Source organism: Carassius carassius, chromosome 43 (genome assembly GCF_963082965.1).
Source record: "Carassius carassius chromosome 43, fCarCar2.1, whole genome shotgun sequence".
NCBI lineage: Eukaryota > Metazoa > Chordata > Actinopteri > Cypriniformes > Cyprinidae > Carassius > Carassius carassius.
In genome coordinates this window covers 377,202-397,307 of record NC_081797.1, presented here as the reverse complement: position 1 = coordinate 397,307, position 20,106 = coordinate 377,202, and the positions used below count along the sequence as shown (strand labels likewise).

Below are 20,106 nucleotides of genomic sequence, written 5' to 3'. Positions count from 1 at the left end.
CTTTACAGTCAGGCTGATAGACGGACTGTGCAACCGAACACTGACACGGTGTCCTGGGGAATCTGTGTATCACACTGCTGCATGACCACCGCGAGGATCGGCATTCATGGTCTGGGTTCAGTGGTTCTTGTTCGATATTTTTAGTTGTACGGCCTTTTTTCCTTCCTTTTTTTAAATTAAAACAGCAAATCTTGTTTATGCATCTGTCGTCTGCTGAAGGTATCCAGGCATTTGGTACGGAATATTGCTTTATCCATTATCTTCAATGGTGTTTATAATTCGAATTTGTTTTTGAATTTTGGTGTATTCAAGTCATTATGTAACAACCGAAACTGAAAAACTGCTGAAACATTTCTCGCATGTAATAGTAGGCTATTCACCTGCTAAGTCTAATCACGCTAACGTTGCAGATCGCATAATGTCAGTCTTTACTCATATCTTGGGTTCCTGCATTTAGTTATCAGTTTCTTATTTTGTTTGATTATAACAGTATTTTGTCAAATAGTGTTAAATAGTCAGATACAGCTGTATAAATCTTGTTCAAGTCTTACAAACAACCATCTAGAGTTTGACTCAATCATATGGTTAGGGCATCATTACAAGGAGCGAAGTTCAAAGCTTATCAATTCTTTCCTAAACAATTAGGCTTTTGAATATAGCACAAATACATTGAATGACATTTGATGTGCAATGTATATTATTATAATAAGGGGCTCTGTAGTTATTGTTGAAATTACAGATGCACACATAGATATCATGAATATGATTATCAAATAATCCTATTAATTATTAAGCTCAGTACACTACATCTACTTTTATACATCTTTCAAGCACTTTTATTTAGTGTTTTTAATTTTAATGGTGTCATTTAAAAGCCCCATAAGTTTATTTCGAACCTGCCTCTAAATAATTATCTACTAACCTCTTCTAGTTGGCAGAGGATACCCTAAACCCAATGACGGATTTCTCATCATATGGAAAGTATTATACAGTTTGGGTCATGGTTTACTGACCCAAAGAGTAAAATATAGGCGCACGGATAAAACAATAACACGCTCATCACGAGAGAAGTTTGGACAACAAGTTACATTTCATCTGAAACTGAAAGCTTGTAGTGGTGAGTTTCTTTAATACTTAAAGCTCAGTATGCTGGTTCTTCAACACTCAACTAATACAATTACTACAGTAATGAGATCTTGAGTTACATTTTCATAAACTTTCATAAACACACCACAACTTTCATAAACTTTTGCCATGTTTGTTGCTTAAAATTCAAATCAGGATAATGTTTGATTTATTCCCCACAGTATTGTTTCCATTTCAGAACTCACAGCTGCCAAAGGAAAAGCAAACAGTTATGATGCCATCACTACCGAATGAGCAAAACAATCCTCAGCCTCAAACAAATCCACAAAACACTTGTTCTAAAAAACATAAAAAAGATAACTTCTGTGCTATAACTATAAATGGAACCTCCCCACCCATGATGAGTAAGCACTGATCTTTTATTAACACATATTATAGTCACATTACACTGTCAGACTGTAACATGAATACCTTTGAAATGTCAAGGATACATTGGATTAGAGAATCAGGGAGCCACATGCTACTTGAACACAGTGCTGCAAATACTCTTCATGACAGAGGAGTTCAGAGAGGCTGTGGAAAGGTAGGAGCTTGTCATTGTTCTTATGGTAATTTTAGCTGTAAAAAATAAAATCAGATATAACTAGTGTGTTTTGTTGCAGGTATGTGATGAATAATTCCAGTTCCACCATTAATAATCACATTGCACAGTTATTTGAGTGTTTAAAGTCTGGAGAGAGAAACACTGCCACCACTGAAGGAATAACAGCTGAACTGAAAATCAATGGTATGTTTAGGATTTGCATTTTGAAGTGAAATACAATTTCTTTAAAAAAATCCCTAAAACAGTGGTTCCCAACTTTTTTCAACTCGCGGCCCACACAACCACACACATATGTTTGTGCGGCCCACTTCAAAAAAATAACTGACCCCGCTATTGCTGGGTTAATAACTTATTACTCAGAAGCTTGATTGTTAACTGTATTTATTGAATGAACTAGGGCTGTGCGATATGGACAAAAACAAAAAAACAAAAAAAAAAAAACGATCGCGATTTCTTTGTAAAAGCATATCGGTGTGTCACAATCGCAAAAATGATCAGTCATAAATGCATTCAGGATTAATTTGAAACATATTTCCAAAAGAAAACCAATTAGAGCTTTATCAAAAAGTTGTAACGTCTCTAGAACAGACATAAGTCAAAATTATCACTATAGTAAAGATTTAACTACATTTATAGACTTATGACAAAAAATAAATAAATAAAATAAATCCCGTGTGTAGGGACTTTTCTTTTTTGCCATGCATTGTTCATAGAGCTCATTAATTGTAGCGGTGCCTCAGGTGTTTGCAGTGTGTATACAGTATGTGTATGCGGTCAGCAGCAAGAGCGCATAAATATAACGCGAAAGCACATTAAAATAATGCACGAGCGCGAATCTCTCTGTTCGCACGAAGATTTCCTTTGCTCTGTCACAAAACCAGACGTGCTTGCTCAGATACACGCTGTTCTGCGCGGTGAGAGTGTGTGTACTTAAAACGTGTCTCCTCTCACTTAAACTGCGTCCTGTGCACTCAATTCTCTCTATGCTCATGTGTTAGATTATGGTCATGTGTTAATTATTTTCGCACGTTTTTATTTCTAGCCTTTTACCGCGTGCAGTGTGAACACTCTGATCCGTTTACATGGGCTCGCAAAAAAGGTGCATCACGATTTAGAAATCGAGAATTTATGACGATTTCTTTTAATCGCACAGCCCTAGAATGGACTGGGAATGAACAGAAAATAATTGGCGGTCCACCTGCAATACCACCGCGGACCACAGGTTGAAAACCACTGGCCTAAAACAAAACAAAGCCCTAAAGTACACATTCTCATTTAAAATGTGTGTGTTCCACACAATTGAGTCATTCAGGCATTATGTTTTTTCATCAGTTCATAAGCAGGAAGATGCTGCAAAATGTCTTCAGAAGATACTCAACAAGGTCGCTCCTGAAATATCTAAGGTGTGTTAAGTACCTGCAGATACCTGAAAAGTTATTAATCAAATACACTGCAAATTATCACTGTGTCTGGAGTGTGCCATATGTTTGATATTATACAGGGCTAATCTTGCATTAAAAAAGCTATCTATCTATCTATCTATCTATCTATCTATCTATCTATCTATCTATCTATCTATCTATCTATCTATCTATCTATCTATCTATCTATCTATCTATCTATCTATCTATCTATCTATCATATAGATATTTCAGGGAAGGATGGCACAAACCACCATTTGTATGAATCCAGCAAAAGAACATGAACCTCTGAAGCAAGTTAAAACCTTTTTCATTTTATCAATTTCCTTGAATTCAGAGCCACCCGTACACATGGTAAGCATCTAAAAGTAACTGATCCCTCTGTAGTGTGATTATATTTATGTCAGATGCCCTAATGTGATTAAAATAATATTATAGGTTCAGTGCGTATTTAAACACTCATAAGCATACTATTGAATTGATCACCACATAATGAATTTGCACTGATACTTTTTGGGAAGTCTGGGTTACAGTTAGGTAGTCACAATGGAAATGAATGGGGCCGGTTTCTATTGACACAGTGATTTACAAGACATATACAATATGCATGTTACCATGATTTTACAATCGTGAAAAAATATTAACTTTTACTGTTTAAAGTTATGTCCAATTTAACAATTTTGTTGCAATTACAAGTTACAACAAACTGCTATAACCAACAAAACCCCTAAAGCAACTGTAAAATGATTTTAAATTGCTTAATTTAAATAGCTCAAACAATATGTGCTTTCATAAAATTGTAAGCTTCACATTTTTTATTTTAAACCCTCCAGATATTGACTTATTCACTTCCATTATAAGAGCCCCTCACCTCAAGCTCCATTTCTGAAAACAATGGATGAGTCAAAATTATTTACAAATGATGGGTGACATTCTTAAACCTGGAATATTTTTTTTCAATTAATGTTTGTTTAGTTTGTTTTAGTTTGTTTGTTTCAGGCAAACCCAATAAGTTAACATGGACAATAAATGTTTCAATAACCTTTTTTTTTCAGCAAAAGTGCTTTGATTCATATTTTGCACCAATCATCATGTATGGGGAAGACCAAGAAGTGTACTGTAAAGGTTGTGAAACGACGATGAAGACAACAATTGTGAGTTTTGCTTTTTAGAAATAAGACAAACTTAGAACTAAAATTCTATTGAACAATATCTTTAAAAAAAATTCCAGCAATATAGAATGTTTCACCGTGATTGAGGTTAGTTTATTCTTTAAAATGTTCTCTGAGATATTAGAAACTAGTACTGCGTTGCTAGACACTTATGAGAAAAACGTCTCTAGGTTACGTATGTAACCATGGTTCCCTATCTGTCAGTCACTACGAGTTATGTCGAACGACATATGGGGTCTCACTTGGGAGGCCAATCATTTCTGAGTTTAAGAGAAAATGCCAATGAAAATTGGCTAGTGGATTTAACATACCTGAGCCACTCCCTGTGCCAATGGGTATTAATAGGGCGACAGGTGATTCAACTCATTAGATTTTTGCTTCGGAGCCGAGTGGTTGTATGAAAGCTGTTATACTCCACAAAGCCATTCATCTGCTGTGTCGGGAAGCTGTTCTGGTTGGCGGTACGGCGCAAACAGTGGTGTCCCTTTCAGCGATTCCCCTGGGCGATTCAACTAAGAGAGCAGATTTCCTAAAAGAGCAAATCACGGACGATTCGCGTCTTTTTAAAGACGCCGTTTCGTCCACATCCTTCTGGATGCGGTCGTTTCCTGTTCTCTGACATCGGCCCCGATCGTTGTCTTCCGTGTCTGGGCATTCAGCACGCTGAAGGCGCGTTCGTGGATGGTTCATGCACGCACTGTGTGTGTGACCCTGGCAACGCTGTGATCGCGTCTCCCCTTTCTTAAAGGGAAAGGAGCAGACCCCTCTGTCACGACCCGTTCCGGTTTCTCTGCTACGAGCAGAGGATCGCCGGCTAGTGCTCTGGGAGATTTGAAGGTGACAGTGAGAGCTTCTCCGCCGGGCCTGATTTTGCTGGGCTGTCTTAAGGCAGTCCCAACGGGTCATTCAGTTTGCCGCCGGGGATCAGATGTCGATTGCAGCATCGGGGATGGGCTGTTGACCTCTGTGGATGAAGATTCGGCGGGGCTGCCCCCCTCGGGTGTTGTCGCCACTGCCGAATTGGACCCAGAGTTGACAGCCGTGCTTGCCCGGGCAGCTGTGAGCATCAGGATGGAGGTGAATGAGTGCTGAGTGCTCATGGCTGTTTGATTGGTTCTCAGTGTAGAGCGCGGCTCACAACCGCGTTTTGCTCTGGTTCCTTTCTTCCCGGATGTGCATGGGGAAGGGATGTAGTCATGGATGGCCCCTTTTTACGGCCGGAAGTAGCTCATTTTGTTCCTCCGTCCTCACTACCCTCGATGGCGGGGCAGCTAGGGGTGCGTCGACATTCCCCAGCAGGAGAGTGCGATTGCGGTGCACTTGTGTCCACAAAATGCCGCCACTGGGAGGAATAGTCCGCGGCTCTCACCCAAGGCCTGTAAGCTGTCGGCCGCTCTCGCTGCCAAGGCTTACAGTGCTGTGGGCCAAGCTGCCTCTGCTCTGCATGCCATGGCTATCCTGCAAACTCACCAAGCCAAGGCTTTAACAAATGCACGAGGGTAGAACCAACCCAAGGTTGATGCAGGAGCTGCGCACGGTGACTGACCTCACCCTTCCGGGTGAAGGAAGTCACGACGCAGTCCCTCGGGAAGGCGATGTCCACTCTGGTGGTCCAGTAGTGCCGTTCTGGTTCAGCCTGGTCTGTATGAGAGACGTTGACAAAGTGCACTTTCTCGACGCTCCCATCTCCCAGGCTGTCCTGTGTGGCGACGCTGTGAGGGGCTGTGCCCAGCAGTTCCTGACAGAACAACAGCAGACTGAGGCCATACAGCACATCTCGCCACGACGTGATCCTCCGGTTGCCACCATTCCGTCGTGGGCAGTGCCTCAGTCTGCTCGTTGCCGTGGGCGCCCCCCTGCGTCCTCCACACCAGCTCCGCCCCGTGCTGGGAGTTCTTCGAGTCCGGCGCATTGAGCCTCGCGCAGGAGAGCGGCGCCCCCCGTGTTATTCCGGCTGCGAAGTCCTCTAGGAAGACGACTAAGCAGTCCTGACATGGGCAACTCGGAGATGTGGGAGACTGCTCTTCAGGAGCTGGCGGAGACAGAGCCACTCCTTCCCCCGGAGGAGGGCCGGGTGGAGAATCCTCAGTTTTTGTTTCTTTCTGTTCCGCCGCTGGTCCTCAGAGAATTAGCTGACCTCTGTGACGTGAGGCAGCTAGCAGACGGTCGGTTTAGCCAGTCTATCTACTTCCTGACCTGGGCCCCAGTTAGTCAAGTATTTCTAGAGAGAAGAGTGGCGCCACCCCAGGAGGGATGAAGACCATCTCTTTTAAGCAGGTCAGGTCTGCCCCAAAAGCTTGTCCAATTGTCTATGAAACCTATGTTATTCTGTGGGCACCACTTAGACATCCAGCCATTGAGTGATGACAATCTGCTATGCATCTCATCACCACGGTAAGCAGGGAGGGGACCAGAGCATATTACAGTGTCTGACATCGTGCTTGCAAGTTCACACACCTCTTTAATGTTATTTTTAGTGATCTCCGACTGGCGAAGTCGAACATCATTAGCGCCGGCATGAATAACAATCTTACTGTATTTACGTTTAGCATTAGCCAGCATTTTTAAATTTGCCAAGATGTCAGGCGCTCTGGCTCCCGGTAAACATTTGACTATGGTGGCTGGTGTCTCTATATTCACGTTCCGTACAATAGAATCACCAATAACTAGAGCACTTTCATCAGGTTTCTCAGTGGGTGCATCACTGTTTAATGTTTTGATCGGAACAGAAGAGCGGTGTTTTGACCCACGACTACGCTGCCTCACCGTCACCCAGTTGCCCTGCTGCAGGGGCTCTGTTTCCGGAACCGAACAATGTACAGGAATCCCTGAGCTAGACGCATCCAAAGCCGTATCTAGAGCCCTAACATTCTTACTGTCCTCAATTAAAGTTTGGATGCGTGTCTCTAATTCTGAAATCTTCTCTGTCAGCCTAACTCAGGGGTGCCCAACCCTGTTCCTGACGATTGACTGTCCTGCAAAGTTTGGCTCCAACCCTAATCAAACACACCTGCCTTTAATTTTTAAGTGAGCCTGAAGACCTTAATTAGTTGCTTCAGGTGTGTTTGATTAGGATTGGAGCTGAACTTTGTAGGACAGTCGATCGCCAGGAGCAGGGTTGGGCACCCCTGGCCTAACTATTTCCCTGCATTTATCACATGTGAATCCCTCATCTGTAACAGAGATAGATAAACTGTACATGTGGCAAGAGGTGCAAATAACAATAGCAGGAGAAGCCATTACTCACCGTGCTTGATGAAATATTGTTACCACAGTTGTTTGATGAACTTGTGAAAAACTGGAGTGAGGAAGAGGAGAGGAGAAAAGAAAACAGCGATAGGTTCGAATGAAAATGCTAATGACAAGCTAACGAGTGCTAATGCAATGCATGTGTACTGCACTCACGGATATAAAATAAAAGTGATCGATCAAAGTTAATCTGATAAGATTGATCGATAATATCAGAAATATGGTGTGATTTAAGTTATATTTTATCACTTAAAAAAACAGACAGTTATAGTAAGATAAAGAATCTAGAGAAGGAAAAAAACAGCTACACTGAGCTACGATCAGCTACAGCAAGGCCAGCAGGCCAACAGGGAGCAGAGAAACCCTGTCCAACAGCGACACCCACTGTCAGGGAAGTACGGCCCTCAGATCTGCCTTAGGCTGGGAAAACCCTGGTTCAGACCGTTGCTTCGGCCTCCGGTCCTAACGCTCTGACAATACACTGAGATGGCTGCTCCCGCCCTGCAGCCCCTCCAGTATATATAATTTCTCAGAGTGAGATAAATTTAATTATATTCCTAAGAATTTAATGCAATCAAACTATCAGACGAGTAAACACGGTCTGCCTTTTTGATACAATTCATATCTAACTTCGCGCAAGCCACTTAGTCACACAAACAGTATTAATCTCCTCAGAGATAAGTAGCTGCAGCAGCAGGGGGAAGGAACTGCTGTGCGTGCTTCTGAACCTCGAGAACGAACTTTAGATCTAGGGAACACGGGTGGAGATAGGCAGAGCCGTCCCCAACCCGTCCCCAGATATGCGAGAAGCACAGTCAGCCCCCTTATTTTTCCAGAGAGATGAATGCGCGACTGCGCTTTTCATTAATGCTGCACATTATAAAGTTTAGGCATAATATGCTTGCAATATAATGCTTGTGCAACTGAAACCTGTGCAACTGATGTTTATGCAATTTATGTTTGTGCAACTGCAAGCTCATCGACGCCCTCTGTTTCAATCTCCTCAGAGAAAGGCGGTGCGTCATGGCCGTCACTCAAGGGGAAAGACCGCAACTCGGGCTTCTGAACCCGGAGATTGGGCAGATCTGGCGGGTGAGGTATGAGATAGGGTATGTGCCCATCTCCATACCCTCCAGCAGATCTATCTGCCTCAGCCTCAGCCTCGGCCTTGGCGAAAGCGGGACCGACATGCCCTGACATTTGTGCTATTTTCAGTTTCTTATACACATCTAAATGGCTAAATCCTAATCTCACTGTAATCCGCACAAACTGGGCTATAATAATATGTGAGCAGCATGTATGTACATGATTGTGTTTTTGTGGAAAAAAATGTATGCGTCGTTAGTGAAAAACCACAAATGTTAAATCACTTGAATAAGGCAATGAAACACAAACAGAATTGGTTCCCGGGACTTTTGAGAACTGGAGCTTGTAGCCTAGAATTTTTCTTTCTAAATTATGTGAAAATCATCTTGTTTACTCACTCACAGAAAACAATATATTGATTTAAATTTTCTAAGACACTTTTTGTTGGTAAAAGTCATATGCAAGTAGGCGTCAACTATCATGAATATCATTGTGATTTACACCTGAGAAGACAAAGGCCTGCATAATGAGCAGCATAATGAGCAGCATAATGAGCTGCATAATGAGCAGCATAATGAGTTGCATAATGAGCTGCATAATGATCCTCTCAGTCATCTGTGCCACTGTGAGGAAGGAGTGACAAGAAAGAATGTGAGAACAAAATAAATCTATATAATTTTGTGTTTGTAGTTTATTTAGAAAAATTTAATTATCCCACAACATAATTTAACATCAACTTGGGGGAGCAGTTAAACAGTTTATCAGGAACAATCAAAGCTGACTTTCAAACTGAATTTTTTGCATCATTACTCCAGTCACACAATCCTTCAGAAATCCTTTTAACAATCTGATAAAAAAAGAAAAAAAAAAAGAAAAATCTATTGTTATTGTTATTATTATTATTATTAATAATAATAATGTTGAAAAAAGCTGAGAATATTTTATTCAGGTTTTTAGGGGGATAAATTGAAAGAACAGCATTGTGTTGCATTTGTTACAGTTACATTTATTTGTTACATTTATATTATTTACATCAAGCTTTTGAATGGTATAGTATTGTATATTGTTATTGAAACTTCATAATATTTCACTTGATTATACATTTAGTCAGGAATTATAGTTTGAAAAAAGTAGTGGTGGGCCGTTATCGGCTTTAACGTGCTGCGTTAACGTGAGACTCTTATCGGACGATAAAAAAAATATCGCCGTTAATCTATTCTCAAAGTTGGGTTGGGAGCTGGGTCTATACTAAGCAAGCTATGATGACTTTCACCTTGATATTTTATATAAACGACTGGCTGAGGCCAGCCTAAAAAGATGCTCAGGACAGTTGATGGACCACTGCTGCACATCGTCACAAAAGCTTATCTTTTTCAGGTGTTTTTAAGCCTTAACGCTTGTTGACTTAAACATTAAAGCATCCAAACACAAGACGCGGAAAAGCTGAACAGAGTAGCTGGTTACTCGCGCGCTGTGTTCGGTGCACACGAGAGAGAGAGAGAGAGCCGTGTATCATGGACAGCGACACTGAACCGAGCTTTCTTCTGCGAAGTTCTCCTCGAAGTCCCTCCTGCACCTGAACGAACAAATACAAATCGCAGTTTGAACAAACAAAAAGATGTGAAAGAGCCCAATTCAGTACTCGCGGTGTTCTGGTGTTCAGGGCTCACGCAGAGAAAGGCGTCTCAAAACACTTGAACATCGAATTTGCTTATTTTTGCTCTTGTGCCAACAAATACATACAAAATATGTCAAAAAATACCCCCTTGGAAATTATGCTCGAAAAAACAGTTAGTTATTTCTTAAGTGAAAGTAAACAGTTGAGGAAAAAAATGGGATGTGTATTATATTGGATGCGTTCATCGTCTCTTAAAGTGACCTAATTTAGCTACTGGCTGCTGTAATGTTAATCCAAGAAAATGAAAATGAAAATCACTCACTGCTCTTGACTGAATTATTTTGTAGTTTTAACAGTCAAACCAAAAATTATTCAGACACCAGATATAATATTTGATATATATAGCAAAACTGTAATAATGTGAGAAATGTTGGTTGTCTGAATAAATGTAGGTTTGATTGTATATTAAATTTTTACATTGAAGACTATCTAGTGCTATTTTACATTTAATTATTTGGTTTCTGTACCTTGACACCTACAAACTTGAAAAAAAACTTAAACATTGGTGTGAAACAGGTTTAAAGTTGTTTGCACCTTGTGCAATGTGGAGTTAGTTTACAGCTTTTTCAAGCACTTTGTGATGCATTTTGGAAACAGGAGATGAGCCCCTGGTCTAATGCACCACCTAGCTTGATAAACCCCTTCTCAAAGACTTACTGTTTGTCAATTTTATTTGGGTAACACCCTTATTCTGAATGCCTTCGGCAGAATTCGAATGAGCCATTTTAATCTAGATTAATCTACGTAGATTAATTTCAAGATCACAGTGAGATTAATCTAGATAAAAAAATTAATCTATGTGCACCACTAGAAAAAAGTCTTTGGAAAAAGTAGTAAAATGTTTACACGTTATGAGAAAACTAGTACAAGTATATAAATAAATAAAAAGAGACTAACTCATGTTTATGATCTCTGCTGAATAAAGTGCTTCATTCTTTTTTTCTGAGCAAATCCAAATCTCAAATCCTCATCCACATCACATCTATTCGTGGTGAATTATGTCTTATTCCTCTCATCACGAAGGAAACAGTAAAATAAAAAAAACATGAAGAATAGTCTCGCTGCGTTGTCTTCTGTTATGGGCATATTCAAGCAGCACGCTTCAGTGAAACATTAGAATCTGAATAGCGCGTTCAGCGCGGGGCGTGGTCACATTAGAAGATAATGAAGGGAGACATGCAAAATGGACATCGCGTTGTTTTCATATAGATTACTTGGTCACAGAATATTTGTTTACAGCAGCACTTGTTTAAAAGTAGACATGTCAAGCTTTCTATAGATATCTATCTCATGTCTCTTCATTGAGTATTCACTGAGTTACAGTTCATTTTAAATGATGAAATGAATTTTAAATTTTAAATGAAAATCAGCGCAGACAAAGGCTGCAAACAGCACACCTTGTTTGTTATCATTATTTTATAAATGAACAAAGTTTTGTTGTTATTAAGTCTGTATGCAAAAAAGTAGACCCTTTGCAGACTCGATTGATGTATAGCTCTTATCTGTATGATCAAAACTGAAAGTGTAATTTAAGTTCTTTTCGGGGTTATCAGGAGAAAATGCCTCATAATGCGTATACGCGTTAATCGACTTCAGAGGGTTAAACTCCTGGCCTTCCTCAGGAGGAGGAAGCATAGAGAGAGTAGTAACCTGAGCTCTAAATGGAGTGTAGAGCATCTTACGGACATACCCATTTCTTGTCTTTAGGACAACTTTGGAGCCAAACTCAAGGAAGACAGGGCTTATCGAGAGTGCCTGCAAGTCAGCTACTTGCTTATCGATGCTAGCGCCAGCAGCAGAGTGGTTTTCAGTGACGTTGCTTTTAAGCTTGCAGGCTGAAGTGGCTCAAAGGGGGAGGCTTTGAGGGCTCTCAGGGCTGTGGGCAGATCCCATGTAGGGACCTTCAGGAAATTAACAACTAGGCTGTTCCCGCCCACCGACTGTCTGGCTATAGGAGCGTGAGAAGCTGCTATAGGTGCCACATAGTCTTTGAGTGAGGAAGGGGAGCAGCCCTTGTCCAACAGCTCTTGTAAGTAGGACAATATCACAGATATGTCCCACATTATTGGGAAAATTGCGGAGAAAATTGACAACTTAAGGGCATAGAGGCATCTCGTAGATGGGACTCTAGCCTGTGATATAGTATTTAGGTCACTGTTTGGGAAATCTACTGATTCCCGTTGAGAGCCCAGAGGTGTAGGGCCCACTGCTCAGGCTGGGGGTTCCGAATCCTTATGTTCCCCTGAGAGAGGAGGTCCTGTCTTAGGGGAATGGGCCAAGGAGCTGCTGTCAGCAGCTAAGACAGCTCTGAGATCCAGAGATGGTTCTTCCAGGGTTGGGCCACCAGAAGTTTCATGCTGTCTGAGAGGACTAGCACGTGGTGTCCCTTCAGGGCCAGAAAGAAGATCAGAAGGGCTCAACATACTGCCATCATATCAAGGTAGTTGATGTGAAGCAGACCTACTGTTTTCCAATTAGAAGCCGAAGGTCGATCAGAGCTGACATGCAGGCCTGGCTCACCTTGACATGAAATGGGACTGAACTTGCAGATTCAGCCTGTACTGAAGGGGTCTCATGTAAAGCATGTCAAATTGTAGTACCGGCGATGTGGTGGCCATGAGGCCTAGCATCCTTTGAAATGCTTTGAGGGGGCGAGAGGCTCTGACTTTGGAAGAAGCCGCAAGCTGCTGTATGGCCAGTGCACCTTCTGGTGTGACTTCTTCCCTCATGTGGGCTGAGTCAGAAACTGCTCCCAGGAATGAGGATTGCTGCATGAGAGACTGTGAGCTCTTGGAAAAATTGAGAAGGCCAGGCATTCTAAGAGGCTGAGGAGGAGGGGGTCTGTGGGATATTAGCTCGGCCTTTGTCTGAGCTAAAATTAGCCAGTTGCTTAGGTAGTTCAGAATACGGATTCCCATCTGTCTTAGAGAGGAGAGAGCTGCATCTATGCACTTCGTAAAAGTGCAAGGAATTAGATACAATCCAAAGGGAAGGACTGTGTATTGGCATGCCACTCCCTTGAAGGCAAATCTCAAGAATTATCTCTGGTAGTGGGTACCTGGATGTGAAAGTATGCATCTTTCAGATCCAGAGAGAAGAACCAGTCCCTTGGGCATATTTGCAAATAGATTTGTTCCAAAAAGTTATCCTGAATGGCGGTTTAATGAGGGTGCAGTTCAGGTTCCTGAGATTGAGGATGGACCAGGACCTCCATAATTTTTTAGGGACTAGGAGGTAGTGGCTGTAGCAGTCTGACTAGCTCTGGAACATCTCTACAGCTGCTTTTACCAGTAAATTCATCACCTTGGAGCACAGTACATGATTGTCATGAAGTTGGGGACCACACCACTGAATCACTAAATCTTCGAGTGAACTGGAGTAAGTAGCCTCGTTTTATAATTACCAAAACCCCAGTCTGACACTCCAGGGATGGCCTGCCAGACCTCGGCCCGTGTGACAAGGAATTGGATTGGTTCGAGTGGTAGGCCGCCTTGTGGGGACCCAACACTCATGATAAGTGTAAGAGGAAATCGGATCTCCTTTTTCTCGCTATTACAGCGGTTGGTTGTGTGGGTTCTATTTGAACTGGCCCAGTGTTCACAAATGTAATTATGACAAACACACTGCCATCAGCACCCAGAATTGAACAGTCTTAAATGAAAGCAGTCAGACCCTGTGGGTGTGGTCTCAGCATGGTTGTGGCCCAGACGTGTCCGACCCTAAAGCTGTCAGTGATAATAATCACTAGTGACAGTATTCTCTTTAAAATTGCCAATTCACTCATAGCAGAGGGGCACTGACAGATCAAAGCTGCTCCTCACTTCCTCTCAGATTTTTGTGTAGGACGAGGAGAGGTGAGGGGCGGTGCGGGGCAGGGCCTGGGGAAGGCTGTGGCCTAATGGTTAGAGAGTTGGACTCGAAACCCAAAGGTTGTAAGTTCAAGTTTCATACTGGCAGGGATTGTTGGTAGAGGTGGCAATGCTGTCTCCCACCTTCAATACCACAACTGAGGTGCCCTTGAGCAAGGCACCAAACCCCCAACTGCACCTTGGGTGCCACAGCAAAAAATGGCTGCCCACTGCTCTGGGTGTGTGTTCACTTAGTGTGTGGATGGGATAATGCAGATCACTAAAGCCGAGTTCAGACTGCATGATTTTAGCCCAGTTTTTGGCTCGCCAATAGGTTTTGAAAAATCATGACAAATGACTGAAATCACAGGCAAATTGGTGCTCATTCACGAGAGTGTCAATCACGCTTTTGCTTTGATGGATTAAGCCACTCAAGAGGCACTAATCCTTAGGGTAAACGCACTGGCAAATCAAAACACTGTGAGAAGAGTGAACATATACAAAGCTATACCAGCACAAAAAATCACTCAAGCCTGATCACTTAACTCCATGGGGGGAGGCAGGGTCGCCTAGTGCAGTATTTTATTGATCCGTTTCAGAAGGATTGCACTTCTCGATGTAATGAGGGGTGCTTATCCTCAAGTGTTAACACACCCTGGCAGCTTCAGCAATACACACACAAATACAAAGTGGTCCACTACTCCGATCCACGTAAGAGGATCGAGCCGCTCAGTATAACAAGGGGTGCTGATTGTAATGTGTAAAAACATGACTGATCAGAATGAAGAGTGAGAACACCCGATTGCTTAACTCAGTAGCTCTGTTGTTTCATTATCTGAGCTTTGCTGAGCGAGGAGAAATGGGAGAGTGGAGCTGCCTTTATTGAAGGCGGTAAACGAGCAGAGAATAGTGAGACTCATACTCTGAGCAAAAGCATTCCATCTCAGTGAGCGAGCAGTCTCTGTTTGGGCGTTACCCAGACATAATTCCTTGCATGAGCCACACTTGCAGTGCAACATTTGCAACAGCTTCACTGGAAATTTGCTCTTTAGAATTTTGCTCATTTAGAAGTCACGGGATAGCAGCATGGGACAAGCTGAGGAGTGTGAGGGCACTGAAAGCAGCTTGGGCTGGAAACACAAAGTGAGAACAGCAGAGCGGTGCAGGTCACTGAATCAGCTTCTGTCCGCAGCAAAGGTGTGTCTACGGCAAGCATCTTTAAGTCTCATAGATCAGCGAAGAGAAGATTGTCAAAGATCCTTAGGCGAAATGCCAGCTTTTAAAGCTCGATAGTCCTGCCCATTTTGGTGGGCTCTGGCAGGTTCACTCTGTCTCCTCTCCACCAGTAAGCTGGTGTGTGTGTGTGTGTGTGTGTGTGTGGTGGGCGTTCTGGAGCATCATCCAGGTGGATGCTGTACACTGGTGGTGGATGAGGAGATACCCCCTGTCTATGTAAAGCGCTTTGAGTGCCTAGAAAAGTGCTATATAAATGTAATGAATTATTATTTATTATTATTATTCAGTCCTCTGAGAAAATTAACTTTTTTCAATAATCTATGACGCAGCACAAGTTAAGTATCTAAAGGAAACATTCTTTTATAAATATGTTAATTGGTATTATGATCGTTTCTTCCAGATCTCCAGTTTGCAGGAAGTCCCTTATGTTCTGGTATTGCACCTGGAGAGATTTGAATTTGATTATGACACCATGTGCTGCGTAAAGAATTACTCCTCAGTTCAAATTCCCCTCAAGTTATTTGTGAAGGTATGTTCAAGGTATCGTGTAATGTTGTGAATTAATTTAATAGAAATTATAGAAGGGGTTACCTAAAAATGAAAACTTATTAAATAACCTGTATGATTGACTGACTGTCTTCAGATGAACATAAAAAGTTATATTTTGAAGAAACTTCATGCAACAAACAACTAAATCATAACAACAGTAACCCATGATGATTCTTGAGGTCATATGATTATCTGTATGAAAGAATAATATTTTAATGACATTATTCACTGTAAAGCTTCCCCTCTATTGAGTAGTTAAAGGACAGTTCACCCAAAATTAAAATTCTAAATTATTTACTCTCCTCCAAATCCATTAGACTTCAAAATGGTCATAAAGAGATCAAAAATAAATCCATATGAATCAAGCGGTTTTATTCTAGTCTTTTGAAGAGAAGCAATAACTTCATGAGAAAGACAAAGCAACCTACAAAACTGATTTAATTTAGACTTTTATTCACATAAATTAGCATAGATCAGTTAAAATAAAAGCTTAATAAAACTAACTTCAATCTTTCTCATAAGTTCAAATGTGCCGACGTTCACAAGAACCACATTTGTTCTTGAGCTTTCATTGAACACATTTGAGTGCTCTGTGTTTGATCAGGAGATCTTACGTGTCTTACAATTTCTTCCATATGGCAGAAGTAGTAAGAGTAATATGTGGTTATCACGTCATCCTGAATGATGACAGAATTAGTTTTTTGGGGGGAACTAAACTTTTAAACTGAGAACCAACGTGACCAAATCATTCAGCCGACCAGAATCATCAGCCAGACTGAAAACAAATTGGCTGTTTGTTTCATTAGACAATGAGTAAAACAATGTGTTATTATTATTTTATGTGTTCTCAGGAAGAGGCTGGTGTAAATCACACATATGATCTGTACGCTATAGCCAACCATTCTGGCTCTCTCAATGGAGGACACTACTATGCTGACATCAAAGATGAGAACGGCTGGTGTCGATTTGATGATTCTGTAGTGAATAGACTCGAGGTGAATTTTGTTACTATTATTATTATTATTATTAGATATTTTGGCTAAATGTCAGATTTGTTTTGAAAGATTCTTGTCATTTACCAGATATTTTAAGTATCAGTATCTGATAATTGTTTACATTGAGAAATGCAATTGACAATCATATAGCAAAATGCTTTATAGGGGGAAGTTGTGGCCTAATGGTTAGAGAGTTGGACTCCCAATCGAAAGGTTGTGAGTTCGAGTCCCGGGCCGGCAGGAATTGTGGGTGGGGGGAGTGCATGTACAGTTCTCTCTCCACCTTCAATACCACGACTTAGGTGCCCTTGAGCAAGGCATCGAACCCCCAACTGCTCCCCGGGCGCCGCAGCATAAATGATGCCCACTGCTCTGTGTGTGTGCTCACAGTGTGTGTGTGTGTGTGTGTGTTCACTGCTCTGTGTGTGTGCATTTCGGATGGGTTAAATGCAGAGCACAAATTCTGAGTATGGGTCACCATACTTGGCTGAATGTCACGTCACTTTCACTTATGTTTTGCTGTATTCATAAATATTTTTTATATTTAAAAAAAATGTTGTGATAAGGTTTGTGTTTTTTCTTTTTACTGTATTGGCTATGCTCTTATTTTTCAGAAGTATTTGAAACGTGATTCAGATGTATGGAGTGATGAAGCATATTTACTTTTGTACAAAAAATGTGAGTTTATATCAAAATGTTTGATATAATGAAGGAAATAGGGGTTTCTGAACCCTGAATCTGAAATTATAAGAGCATATAATCATACTTATCTCACTATCATTTTACTCATCTAACTTTCTCTTCAGAAGTAATAGTTTTCTAACATGCTGTTATCATGCATCATTCCTGAAACAAATGTACTAAACTTGAATTAGTTGAACATGCTTGGGATATAGTCAAGATTAGAACCCACAAAGCATCCCATTTATGCTATTTTAATAGTTTTGATAGTCCACTTTATACATTCTTATGACCATAAGTAACCGTGCAAGTACATGTCAGCTAACTCTCATTACAGTATTAATAGGACATTAGTAGACTGTCATGGGTTAGTAGAATAAGTTGACAGGTACTTGTAAAATGACTTATAATCAGCAGAATGTCCATCAAAATAAAATGTTAGTAGATATTAAGCACACAGTCACTAATACTCAAATCAAATGTATTCCCGTCTAAGGTCACATATAAGGTCAGAGAAACACTTAAATTTTCACATAATCCATTGAAGCATTTTTTCAACATGTTGACACATGAACCAAACTCTTCCAGTGTCAACTACAACTACAATGTTTGAGGTCAAAGAAGATGTAGTTCACAATGAAGACCATAGACTGTCATATGTTACAAATGTGTTTGATCAGGAAGCAAAACTGGAATTACTGATGAGTCATTCCAATCAGTTCAGAATCACTTCTTTTGATTGCGAGACCTAATTTATCTGTACCTTGATCTTTGAAACTTTGCAGGCCTTTAACATTCAGAAACAGCTACAGTACATTGCACATTACATGAATGGTCATATTGCAAAATGCATAAAATGAGAACTTTAAATATGCAAAAATGTTTATTTTTTTAATCACAAACACACACCCACCCAAACCATTTTAACAGGGGTGTGTAGAGTTTTTATTTCAACTATACACATCCGAATATTTTATTGACGAGGTCAAATGTCTAATCATTTGCAAATTATTAATCGGGTATCCAAAAACCCTACTGGATACATAAAGCACACAACGCAGAAGTAGAACAACAAAGAATAAATAAGAACTTCACTGAGTTTACAGGGACCTTGAATAACATACAGTCTCTTGTATGTTCTGTGTGGACGAGTGTGAGCACGAGCAATACGTTTACTTAACAGCTAGCGGTGTCACTAATAACAAGGGTTTCTGAATTCTACATATAGTCCCTTTAAATACCATTATAAAAGATCAGGGCTTCAGCATACTTCTTAATGCAAAGGCTTTTTTTTTGAAGAGCATTGAACATGCTTTGTTGTTTGTTTTTCTTTTTTTCAGGCTCAAAAAGTAAAGTGGACACTTTCTCTGTGGTCAGTGAGACAGAAAGTCCAAAGAAAAAGAGAAAAAGAGCAAAAACTCCGCCAGAAGATCACCTAAAGTCTGTGAAAATAAGAAAATGCAGTGAACATGACTCTCAGTCTACAGAGAGTAATGAGCAAAATCACCTGAATAACAGTGATTCTAACTCAGAAACTGAAGCACATGCCTCAAAAACCATGCCAACTGAACCTGGACCAGATAAAGAGTCACTAGATGCAGATCAAAATCAACCAACAACAAACAATTCATCTTTCGAGACGGACTGTCAGTTCAGTGGAAGTGAGTGTGAAAAGGGGAAGGTCCAGCAAGATCTCCAGTCTCTCCAGAAAAACAGTGATTCTAACTCAGAGACTGAAGCACACACCTCACAGAACGTAACAGATGATCCTACACTTGAACACTTGCAGTCGATTGATGGTGATAATGGCAATCAGTTGAAACTACTTCCTTCTAGTGCAGGTCAAGTCTCTACTGGAAGAGCACTCATGAAATATTTTATCGGGATGCTGTTATTATCTCTTCTTGTTTTTCTTATCCTTTTTCTTATTAGCTATTATTGTCCACCTCACCTACTGATATTTAGTGTTGCTGTTCATCTTATTACTCTCATTTGTCTTCTTCTTCTTCTGGCAATATTTGTTGTGTCTTACTTGCTCCCCACTATGTTTACTAGAAACAGAAATTATGAGTCACAGCACTCTGGTGTGATATGATTTTTAAAGATTCCTGCGTTAATATTGCACAAGGAAACAAGATGATGAGTTGTCCAACACTTTGAAATATTAATGACCAGAATCATTTCTTATTGGAGAAGATGAAACTGAGATGTGTGCTCCAGAAACACCCGGGAGAGGGTTTGACTGTATTATCTTGTACTGTGATGCAGCCACAGGTGCTCAGCTCTTAAAGCCTGTAAACTGTATATATTCCCAATGTGAAGACAAGAGGAGTATGGCTCTTTTCCACTTCCAGCACTGATCATAGTAGACAGACATTAATCCACCAAGCGAAAAGGATAACCAAACATTGCACAGTTATTTGAAAAAAATAATTTCACTCTGTGATTTGAGTTTTACACTTCTGATATGTTTCATTTGAAAGGGCATTTTCTTTAGTTAA

The 20,106-nt window shown here is 40.8% G+C and overlaps 1 protein-coding gene and 1 long non-coding RNA gene across 3 annotated transcripts in view; both read left to right on the top strand.

The window, feature by feature from the left end:
* Positions 1–20,106, top strand: part of LOC132124901 (uncharacterized) — a 326,429-nt gene that overhangs the window by 295,290 nt on the left and 11,033 nt on the right. The window lies entirely within an intron of this gene.
* LOC132125137 (ubiquitin carboxyl-terminal hydrolase 7-like) lies at positions 40–19,997 on the top strand. 2 transcript variants are annotated; one of them, XM_059536379.1, is made up of 12 exons: positions 40–234; positions 932–1,117; positions 1,325–1,490; positions 1,573–1,669; positions 1,749–1,873; positions 3,023–3,093; positions 3,337–3,465; positions 4,167–4,265; positions 15,781–15,909; positions 16,781–16,924; positions 17,539–17,602; positions 18,946–19,997. In XM_059536379.1, exons 3-12 carry the CDS (start codon positions 1,358–1,360, stop codon positions 19,698–19,700), a joined length of 1,746 nt encoding a protein of 581 aa, XP_059392362.1. In that variant the 5' UTR covers positions 40–234; positions 932–1,117; positions 1,325–1,357; the 3' UTR covers positions 19,701–19,997. The 2 variants fall into 2 exon arrangements, with proteins under 2 accessions (XP_059392362.1, XP_059392361.1); XM_059536378.1 differs by lacking the exons at positions 40–234; positions 932–1,117 and having other exon boundaries at positions 1,265–1,490.